General features: G+C 40.4%; 1 protein-coding gene across 9 annotated transcripts in view; it reads right to left on the bottom strand.

Moving 5' to 3' along the window:
- The window catches only part of col14a1a (collagen, type XIV, alpha 1a), a 147,209-nt gene that overhangs the window by 79,452 nt on the left and 56,058 nt on the right, over nt 1-11,699 (bottom strand). For all 9 annotated transcript variants that reach the window (XM_020608497.1, XM_020608498.1, XM_020608499.1 and 6 more), the window contains 3 exons: nt 7,355-7,487; nt 6,129-6,251; nt 3,987-4,136 (listed from right to left, as the gene is read on the bottom strand). In XM_020608497.1, coding sequence (XP_020464153.1) covers nt 3,987-4,136; nt 6,129-6,251; nt 7,355-7,487 — 406 coding nt within the window. The remainder of the gene's footprint in view (nt 1-3,986; nt 4,137-6,128; nt 6,252-7,354; nt 7,488-11,699) is intronic.

The raw sequence follows: 11,699 nt of genomic DNA, 5'->3' as shown, positions 1-11,699 counted from the left end.
GGAACCAAATCGATGACGTCATAGCGTGCCACTCACTACCCTACCTTTACACAAACCACACTAACTGGCAGAGCGTTAACACACTAACTACCTTAACACACTAACTGGCAGAGCGTTAACACACTAACTACCTTAACACACTAACTGGCAGAGCGTTAACACACTAACTACCTTAACACACTAACTGGCAGAGCGTTAACACATTAACTACCTGCATTTTCAGTTTGAGAAGTAAGTTTTGTTATGGGAGCCGCAGAAAGCACTAAAAAACAAAAAAAGCAGAGCCACAAAAAAGAGACTAAGGCACGGCTGAAGAAAACGCTGGAAACGATGGAAGCTAGATTACAACAGCAGCTAACCACGCTGGAGAAAGATCTTCAGCTTTCACAGGCCAACAGCACTCTCACAGAGAGACATTTATTGGAAGAGAAGAAGGCCCTCAAGGAGCAGCTAGAAGATGTTCAGTGAGATCTTAAACTCAACAATGAAGCTGCTGACCCAAACTGTCTTACAGTGCAATAACCAGGTGACCAACATGAAGTCTGAGCTAGCTATAGAAACAACCCGCTTGGAAACTGAGCGGCAACTTCGTAAAACACTGGAGGCAGAAACTGAGTCCACTCGCACCCACCTGGTTGAAGCCATAAAGGAGGCTGAGCGTTGCCTGGCAGCTCACAAAGTCACAGAGAAAGCTCTACATTCGGAGAAAGTGAAACATCAGCATTTTATAGACAAACTCACAGATGAAGCAACCAGTCAGCGTGAGACAATCAGCAGCTTGTCCCAAAAATTGGCCGCAGCAGGGACTCGTGCAAACAGCATGGAGAATAAGGTCCACCAGGTCACACAGCAGCTGACAGAGAAAGGCTTACTGCTGGAGGTCCTACAGAAGGAGAAAGAGCAGGCAGCTGTGCGTGTCAAGGAGTTAGAAACTGCTCTTCAGTCCAAGAGGGAGCTGATCAGCCATGCTAAAATTTGCGATCAGCTGAAGAGCCTGAGTCACAGCAAGGACCAGCTTGAGCAGAGTAAGAGGCAGCTGGAGGAGGAGGTACGAGTCCTGAGATATTGCATAGAGTCCATGCAGCAGTACCGTTGTGATGCAGAGGAGAGGGCCTATAAAAATATACAACAAAAACTAGAGCAGGTCAATATCCTCCAGCAGTCCCAGGAGGCAAATGATGCGCACTCTGCTGGAGCACAAGATCTTCGAGCTGGAGAGGAAACTGGGCGAGGCTCGCACGACCCAGCAGGATATCCTTAACCAGAGAGACTCCACACACACAGAGCTAGAGCGATATCGCCAACTCTACACTGATGAGATGCATCTCCGCAAATCACTGGCTGTCAAACTAGAAAGGACAGAGAGTCAACTGTCAAAAGCCAATTTCATATTGGTCTGTGAGCACAATAGGTCTCTTATCACCAGCAGCACTGCAAATAGTAGCAGGGTGGAGGACCATCTGGCTACATACGGAGTGAGTTGGATCGAAACATATCAAGGTATTTAAACAATTCCAGAGCAGAGCAGAACCCTGCCTCTACGCACTGGGAGCCGGACCACGTCAGTAGGGGGACAGACTGCTTGGAGGTACTAAAGAGGAAGTATATGATCTGACAGACCTCTGCTCATAAATAATCATAACTAGATATATTTCAGCTAAAAACAAAACAAAACAAAAGTCACACAAAAACAAAAAAAGGGCAGCACAGCGGCGCTGTGGTTAGCACTGTCACTGCACAGTAAGAAGGTTCTGGGTTTGCGCCCTGGCCGACACGGTGCCTTTCTGTGTGGAGTTTGCATGTTCTCCCTGTGCTGCATGGGTTCTCTCTGTGTGCTCCGGCTTCCTCCCACAGTCCAAAGACATGCAGTTTAGGTTGATTGGTGACTTAAATTGGCCATAGGAGTGAGTGTGGGTGTGTGTGGTTGTCTGTCTCTAAGTGCCAGCCCTGTGATAGACTGGCGACCTGTCCAGGGTGTACCCCGCCTCTTGCCTCTTCCTTAGTTGAACAATCTAGGCAAAACAAAGAGGTGTACCATCAGTACCAGGAGCTTGCTTGAGTAAATGTACTTAGTTATTTTCCAAAACTACTGTGTTGTTGGTGTGGACTGTAATATAAAAAGGTGTTTCTGTGAAAAATGACCTGGGAGAACTGGGAGATCCTTTGTCAGGAGCCTTACATATATAAGCTTTAGCTGTACTTTAGTATTTTGTCAGCATTGTACAGTAGCTGAATAAACCTTTGTGAAGTTAGGCCTACATTGCACTACCTGCAGTAATTTTTACAGTGCCTTGCGAAAGTATTCGGCCCCCTTGAACTTTGCGACCTTTTGCCACATTTCAGGCTTCAAACATAAAGATATAAAACTGTAATTTTTTGTGAAGAATCAACAACAAGTGGGACACAATCATGAAGTGGAACGAAATTTATTGGATATTTCAAACTTTTTTAACAAATAAAAAACTGAATAATTGGGCGTGCAAAATTATTCAGCCCCTTTACTTTCAGTGCAGCAAACTCTCTCCAGAAGTTCAGTGAGGATCTCTGAATGATCCAATGTTGACCTAAATGACTAATGATGATAAATAGAATCCACCTGTGTGTAATCAAGTCTCCGTATAAATGCACCTGCACTGTGATAGTCTCAGAGGTCTGTTTAAAGCGCAGAGAGCATCATGAAGAACAAGGAACACACCAGGCAGGTCCGAGATACTGTTGTGGAGAAGTTTAAAGCCGGATTTGGATACAAAAAGATTTCCCAAGCTTTAAACATCCCAAGGAGCACTGTGCAAGTGATAATATTGAAATGGAAGGAGTATCAGACCACTGCAAATCTACCAAGACCTGGCCGTCCCTCTAAACTTTCAGCTCATACAAGGAGAAGACTGATCAGAGATGCAGCCAAGAGGCCCATGATCACTCTGGATGAACTGCAGAGATCTACAGCTGAGGTGGGAGACTCTGTCCATAGGACAACAATCAGTCGTATACTGCACAAATCTGGCCTTTATGGAAGAGTGGCAAGAAGAAAGCCATTTCTTAAAGATATCCATAAAAAGTGTCGTTTAAAGTTTGCCACAAGCCACCTGGGAGACACACCAAACATGTGGAAGAAGGTGCTCTGGTCAGATGAAACCAAAATCGAACTTTTTGGCAACAATGCAAAACGTTATGTTTGGCGTAAAAGCAACACAGCTCATCACCCTGAACACACCATCCCCACTGTCAAACATGGTGGTGGCAGCATCATGGTTTGGGGCTGCTTTTCTTCAGCAGGGACAGGGAAGATGGTTAAAATTGATGGGAAGATGGATGGAGCCAAATACAGGACCATTCTGGATGGAAACCTGATGGAGTCTGCAAAAGACCTGAGACTGGGATGGAGATTTGTCTTCCAACAAGACAATGATCCAAAACATAAAGCAAAATCTACAATGGAATGGTTCACAAATAAACATATCCAGGTGTTAGAATGGCCAAGTCAAAGTCCAGACCTGAATCCAATTGAGAATCTGTGGAAAGAACTGAAAACTGCTGTTCACAAACGCTCTCTATCCAACCTCACTGAGCTCGAGCTGTTTTGCAAGGAGGAATGGGCAAAAATTTCCGTCTCTCGATGTGCAAAACTGATAGAGACATACCCCAAGTGACTTACAGCTGTAATCGCAGCAAAAGGTGGCGCTACAAAGTATTAACTTAAGGGGGCTGAATAATTTTGCACGGCCAATTTTTCAGTTTTTTATTTGTTAGAAAAGTTTGAAATATCCAATAAATTTCGTTCCACTTCATGATTGTGTCCCACTTGTTGTTGATTCTTCACAAAAAATTACAGTTTTATATCTTTATGTTTGAAGCCTGAAATGTGGCAAAAGGTCACAAAGTTCAAGGGGGCCGAATACTTTCGCAAGGCACTGTATGATGATAGATACTGACAACAGTATAGTGAGAGTGAGTGCTTTTTGCAGGTGTATAATAAATATGCTTACATGTCTTGGCATTCACAAGCAGTGGTTCACTTTGTCCTGCAGGGTAGGAAGCTGTCACCTGAAGACTGTACTCCGTCCCACTTAGTAGATTCACAAGGAGCACAGAGTTCACATCTTCGCCCACTCTTGTCTCCAATGCTGGTCCTGGAACTGAGGAAAGACCCGCATATGCACACAGTAAGCACAGCCAGAAAAGATGGAGGAAAAAAACAATGAGAAAAGTTACTGTATTTAAGAAAGTACTCTACAAACCAAATAAGCATAAACACAAATCTGAAACTGTTAGCACTGAAGTGTGCAGGGTTATGGGTATCAGCATGAGCCTTCATTACATACCAGTTAATCCTCATCTTCAACACCTTTCTCATGTAGTTAAAGTTTAAAGTGAAAATATCCTCTTTAATACTAATGAATAAGATAAGCATCCAAACAAAGTACACCAGGGTCTGAACTTAGATTGTTTTATTTTGAATTATCATTCCTGTAATACTATCTACAGTGGCTCTACACTGCAATACAAGGTCAATGATTGCTCTATCTGGACATGCATCAACAGTCTTAACATCACAACATGTGTAGGTGCATATTTAAGCTTTCACTGGACAACATTATCGTTTTAGGACCAGTCAGCTGGAAAGATTAAAGTCAGCTGGAGTGTTAGCTACAGAAGCCACCAACTAGTAAAAACAATGTTCCTCATGCTAGAAAGCTTTATTCATTTCTGTCCAAAATTAAGAACCCAAGAACTTGGAGTGATAAATGAGCCGCAATTAACAGTGTAATGTGCCGTGCAACGACAGAAAGCTCATAGCAACAGTAGGAGGTAGGATGTAGCAAACTGTAAAGTTAAAATACAGACTGTTGACAGAACCAGACTTTATTACTTGATCACTGAAAAAAGTGGCGATATGCATCTTCCCATGTAATATATTGAAAGCTTGAAAGACCAAAGCTCATCACTTTAACACAACCAGTCTGTATATGGTTTCTAGGTTGCAAGCAGACAACGAAATAAAGCTGAGGCACTCTTACAGATATGTGGTAGGTGGGCAAGATCTTGGCATTACATTCTTCTACACATACACAAACCTACTGTACACATGCATGCACCAGCCCATACCCAGAGCCTTTTTAAATTCTGTCAGCTTCCATTCCTTGCTGTACTCAAAGAAATTCACAAGCACACACACACACTCATTCCCACCCATGCCACTAAAATAAAACAAAGATATAATAACAAACTTTGTTAATACAGGGCTTCCTAACAGCTGTTACAAAGTTTTATAAAATAACGATCCTCCATACAGTACATACAATGAAGGGCTAAATAAAAAAATCAACAAAAGCAATACAAGGAAAAGAAAACACTGTCAGGAAACTTTGTGTACATTTCTAAGTGTCGCTATGACTGTATGTTTGTGGAGTTGAGTGGGTAATTTATGTATTTGCTACATTAGGTGGGTTTATGTTTACATCACAGACACTGCAGCTGTACTGTATATACGTGTGTGTGGGTGTGTAGGAATTTGCACATGCACGCACTTCTCCTGGCCCCATGTCCCAAGATTCTCACAGAGAAAACAGCAGCCTGCTCAAATGCATTTCCCTTCAACTTACTTCCTAAAATCAAATTAATGCAATGTCTGCCTAAAGTTGGGTCCTCAGAGGCAGACGAATTATAGAGGACTAAAAACAGGCATGGAAACTGGAGCCTTGTCTTGTGAGGCTGAAACAATTAGCACTAGAGAAGCGGCAGGACAGTGAAAAGGAGCTTTCAATGATGCTTCCAGACAATATATAAATGAGGAAGGGTAATGTATTATTTTAGCTCTGCATCACTAACATTTTCCTTAAAACCTTAATTAAGCTTCATCTGTGCTTGACAACAGTTGTCTAACTGTGCTTATACTATAAATGAAGATGTAGTGGGCATGAATGGAAACACAGAAGTTAAGCTGTGTCTCTCTAACAAATACCATCACAAAAAAGAGCCCACAATCAACAAGAGATCTAATTCTAAAATCTCTACATTTTACAGGTCAACCCCGAGGGCCTCTTTTTGGGATTAATGCTTGATCATACAATTTGTGTTAGGATTAGCATTATATTTCTCCCTCTCAGTGTGTTGTGTGTGTAGTGTACCATTAATGGGTTGGTAGACGATCCTGTAACCCACTGTAGGAAACCGAGGTGGATCCCAGGTGACCCTGAAGCGGTTATACCACTCCTCTGACACGCGGAGGTTGCCAGGAGAAAAGAGGGGTACTATCACAACACAGGACAAAATCAAAATGAGTAAACAGACTTTTAATAAAAATAAAAAAATAAGCATGACAAAAACACTGTGGGGTGTCTTCATTTGTTCCATTTGTATACAATTTAAGGATGGGGTATCACTGAAACATTTTCAATACTACTGCCAAGATAACAACTTGAGTTTACCAAAATTACTGCTGTCTTATGTACTTGCGTGAATTATGTTTCATGCCTTAATGCAAACAGTCAAACAAGAACACGCATGTAGAATTCTAAAACTGGCATAATTATGATTTAAATCAGGACAGAACATTAAATCAGATCAGGTAGCCGACACCACCCTTTGGTGCTTTTTGACATTCAGATGTACTGAGATTTGATGTCCAGTTTTAATATGATTTATGAATTTTGTCAAGTTATGGCAAAGATTATAGTTTGCCGACATCTTTTAAGAAACTTAATTATAAAATACAGTATGGTAACATTGCAAATTTGTAGGTTTTTTTTGTCCCCCAGACACTGCCGGGAGGAGGAATTCAGTTTCTTCCCTAAAAACTTTTAATTCATGTCTGGTACATGAAGTACATGTATCTTGGCTCCAATTTATCACCATGCTTCTTCCCAAGCTGAGAAGCTATAGTAGCCTACCTTAAAAAACATTTCTTCTGACATTTAGCTTCCCTGTATACCGAGGATCCAGTCACTACTGTTCATGAGAGGAAATCACGAGGATGGCTGAGAAAATCAATTAAAGCTGAGCACAATAATTTCATTTTCCTATTAATGAAAGGAACTGCTGTAATTATGAATGGCCTTCATTAAGACAATTAAGAAAGCATCAGCATTTGCCACCAATTTAATTTATAATCTTGTTCAAGAAAATAAAAATAAAACAAAGCACAAAATAATTAAAGCAAATGATTATTCTGCTTGCTAAAGTAAAATTCATTTTCATTAGCAGTCATTAACTTCCAGCTTTGTCAAATATGTTCTCCTAAACTACAAGCTGTATCTTTGGGTAATGAAAACTGAGGTGACCCTAGTGGTTAGTAACTCAGAAGGGTGTGCATGTGTGGATGTTTGTGTATATGTTGGAGGTTTGTAAGACTTGCATGTGGCTCCCAACGCAGAGACACTGATGCCATCATCTCCATCTGTGTACACTGGTGTGACTGTGACTTTGTACTGAGTGTCTGACAGCAGAGGCTGAAGCACTGCTCTCCTCTGACCACCAGGAACTAAAACCTAGACACACACAAACACGTATACACATTCAGGCCACATCTGAAGAAGTGAGAGTGTACAGAGAGTTTTAAAGCAATGATTACTTTTGATCACTTGGGATTAACCGGCACATAGGCAAAATGGCAGGGGGCATACAAATCAGAAACACATGCAAGCATAAACACACACACCAGGATACATGCACCATATAGCAGACAACAATCAAAATCTGTTGCTCTTCTGCTGGCTAAGAGGGACATTTGGAGGGAAAGATTAAGGCCATGCTTAATTAGGTGAAACAAAGTGCCTGCAAAATGCTACATACACCTTAAGGGATTTGAACCACAGCTGTTCAAGGATTCTGTTCACCTCAGCTAAGTCAATAAAGTCAGAGTCCAAGGCAGAAAAGAGCTAATAAAAACCTGTTACTGCCAGGTTTTCATTTGTACAACCCCAAATCAGAAAAAGCTGGGACAGTATGTAAAATCAGAATTAAAGCTGAAAATAATTATGTGTAAATCATCTGTGTCCTGTATTACATTGAAAACAATACAGCAGCACATTATTTGATTTGATACCGCATCAGTTCTATTCTTTGTTCAAAATAAACACTCATTTCAATTCTGGCAATCCTTGGCCCATCTTCACTCCTAAAGGGCTCTGTCTTTCCTGGATGCCACTGCTTTACCAAATCATGATTGCAATCACCCGCTGACATCAAATGGACTCATCATTTCATTGTTTTACCTCATTACTGGCCCTGAAATGCAACCGTCCCAACTTTTTTTGGAATGTGGTGCAGGCAGAATTGGAGTGAGTGAGTGTTTTGAACAAAGAATAAAATTGGTGAGAAATCACATCAAATAATGTGCTGCTGTATTGTTTTCAATGTAATACAGGATATAGATGATGTACAACTCACTGCAGCTTCAACTTAGATTTTACATACCATCCCAACTTTTTCTGATTTGGGCTTGTAGGTGCAAGTTCGTTCTTTCTCTGCTTCCTCGTTGAAGTTCTAAATGTTTTTCCTTTATACAAAAAGGTAGTTTCTTATCAAGAGGTTAAAAAAAATAACAAAAAAACCTATACTGCCATACAAATATAAGACTGGTACAATGACTGAGCAAAAGCTAGCGAATGACCTAGATATTGCCATTTACACTGAGAATGTTTTGTGAACTAATAACTGTAAATTATTTTATAGCCTTTACAAAAACATCACAGTGAAATGCTGAAATATGTTTTTTTCAGTCATCTGTCCAAAACTAAAGCAAACATCCCCCCACTCCTTATTTAATGGATTTTCCCATTTCTAAACATTATTTGATTTGCACATGATTCTTCCAGTGTTTATCTGTCTTTGACACTGTCTGCTTTCCAAAACACAACTTAAACAACAGCAGCGAGATTAACTTTTCTTTATTTTGCTAATGGATCTGATCCCCAGCCAAATGTTAGCCTTTGTGTGTGTGTGTGTGTGTGTGTGTGTGTGTGTGTGTGTGTGTGAGAAACAGAGGGGCTGAGAGAGAGAGAGAGACTGAAACATGTGTTACGGTGCAGTAAGACCAGGTGAAGCTGTCATAGCACATTATAAGGAGCTGTCCACTCCAACTGTGGTGCTGAAACTGACTAGCATCAAAGCAGGAAGGCGCACACAAAAACATTTTTAAATACATTTACACACAACCAGCACCTTAATAAACACAGCCAAGGTTATGTTAACCAAATATTTTCCATCAGTGATGGAATTTCTTTTAATACTGAAACAAATCTGAAGGTCATCAGTCATTTTGACAGATTAGAACACCGAAGGCAATTTATCCTAACCTAACTTAAAGAAAGGCTAGTAAAAGCCCAAAAGTTGCTATGGCACTGAAAAATGAGGTGAAAAAACAGGAAGCAACCTCTTCAATGCACCTCGCTATCTGGAAGCTGACAGTGCGTTTACGAGCCACTGACTGGAGGCAACAGAGAGCGTCTGTGACCACTATGGGTGCAGATGAGCTTCTGGTACAGAAGGAGCGCATGCAGCAGATTCCTCCTGGTGAAGTGAGTGCATCAGGATCAGGAAATCTCACATTCAGAGGAATATCTAATCAGTTCCAGAGAGAAATGTTCCTGACTTCAAAACTTTGGCTGTAATGGATCTGGCAAATCCGGTCTCCAGTGAGGCAGCAGAGCACAGTTTCAGCTTTCAGATCAAAATTATAATGGCTGTGTGAAACCTAGTGACAGTCATCTCTGCAGCAGGCTGTGCTACAGCAGGTCAGCTGAGTTCAATTCAGTTAGCCTACCTTCATGAAGATGAGCTGTTCATATTTTAATGTCAATTGTCAAATTTTTTAAAACTGCACTCTTCATATCTGCTTCTTTACACACAATGACCGTAGTGTTTTAGTAGCCTCCACTGTCACTACTGAAAAAATTCATCTGCTTCATGTGGTTCTGACATGAAAAGTGGCTGCACATAAGCTTTTCTTTACAGTAATTATTAAAAATGAACAAAAAGCTATTAAATGTCCTATCATTTACCAATGAAAATTAAATTGACAGGCAAAAACAAATGATGACATTTTTATGACCATGTCCATCAAAATGACAGACAACAAGAAAGTGTAACATGACCTCTGAAACACTTGTCCATGTCTTTTGGGTGCTGAGGGTGGGGGAGGGTGGCCTGATACAATGCTCATACATCAGAACTCATGAGTCACGATTAATACTGTGCAGGACTAAAATAAAATAAAAACATAAGGTCTAAACAACTTCAAAAACAGTGATAATCTAATTAAAACTTAAAAAAAGAAGGCCAGTTATTTTCTATATTAACAGTATTTTAAATGCTCCCCATTCAAAGACTAAAACCAAAAACGAACTGCCTCTACTCACGATTAATGTCTTGGTCAGAACTGAATTATTTCATTCATCTGTGTCACAGACCTGTCCCATAAAACACATCAGGGAAACACTCGGCTGCTCTGGGTGACGTTTACTCATTACAGAACACCAGACCCTGATGTTTTTTTTAACCCTGTAAAGCCCAACATATCAAAAAATTGGAATTGAGATGTTTATTAAACCTTTTAACAAAATCCAAAATATAATTCATGATTTGAAATTCAAGATTCACGATTTTTATTTGCCATATATGCATAGGCAGACAGTCCAGGCATATAGGAATAGAGGTGCCATATTATTTAGATTATTTCTATTTCTTTTGTATCACATTTGATACATGGGGCATTTTTGGTGATTTTTTTTTTTGCTCAGAAGCCTCACATATCAAATATGATACAAATGGTTTTATAGGGTTAAACATGTTGCCCCAAAGGCTCCGAACGGCCATAACTTTATACAGCATAAGTAAGCAAGCGTCAAAGGCCCATGCACGAGATCTCAGGATATGCTTAACAAATAATAGGGCCTGGTGTTTCATGAGAAAATATGTCAACCAGTGCAGCTGTGTGTTTCCCTGATATGTTTTTGTTTTTGAACATCAATGGAGGTTTATGACACAGATGAATAAAATAATCCAGCTCTGACAGACTGACATACATCAACAGTGAGTAGAGGCAAGTCACTGTCGGTTTTAGTCTGTGTGGGTTGAAAATACTGTTAATACTGAAAATGACTGACCCTGTTCTTTAACAAAACTTGAGATCCAAAATGATACATAAACTAATGATACATATTCTACAATCTAGTAAGTCAGTCACTTTCAAAGATGCCAAGTTTGTCAGCTGTAGGCAGCTCTCAGTGCAGTTTCCCATAACAAGGGTTTGGCCTTGGGGAATGTCTAAAGTACAGTCACATAAGAATTCAATGTCTTCCCCATATATTTTTAGACAAGGTTGTGTAAAAAATAAATAAATAAATAAATTAAAACCTGCAGATGTCCCAGTCAATCACGTACAGGAATTACTGACAGTTCATCTAAATACTGCACAGTCTGCACATGCCCTCCTTAGGACACATTCAAACTTTCAGAAAGAGGCACAACCCTCATCTCTCAGTCAGTAAACAGGTTTAAGCCTTTCTCTCATTTTGCTTAGCTATTGTTTCTTTTTCCACTTTTTCTTTTGCTCTTTTCTCTGCTGCCCTCCATCTCAGCTCCCAGTGAGGTAAATGGCTGCTGAAAAGATAATGGAATGTCTTCCTGTTTGGCCTGGCCTCTCCATCTTCAACCACCCTGACACCACATAGGGAAATTAAGGGGGGGGGGGGGGAAAA

The sequence above is a fragment of the Monopterus albus genome, unplaced genomic scaffold (genome assembly GCF_001952655.1).
Source record: "Monopterus albus unplaced genomic scaffold, M_albus_1.0 scaffold93.1, whole genome shotgun sequence".
NCBI lineage: Eukaryota > Metazoa > Chordata > Actinopteri > Synbranchiformes > Synbranchidae > Monopterus > Monopterus albus.
The sequence above is the reverse complement of the archived record's forward strand: the minus strand, read 5'-3'. Positions and strand labels throughout refer to the sequence as shown.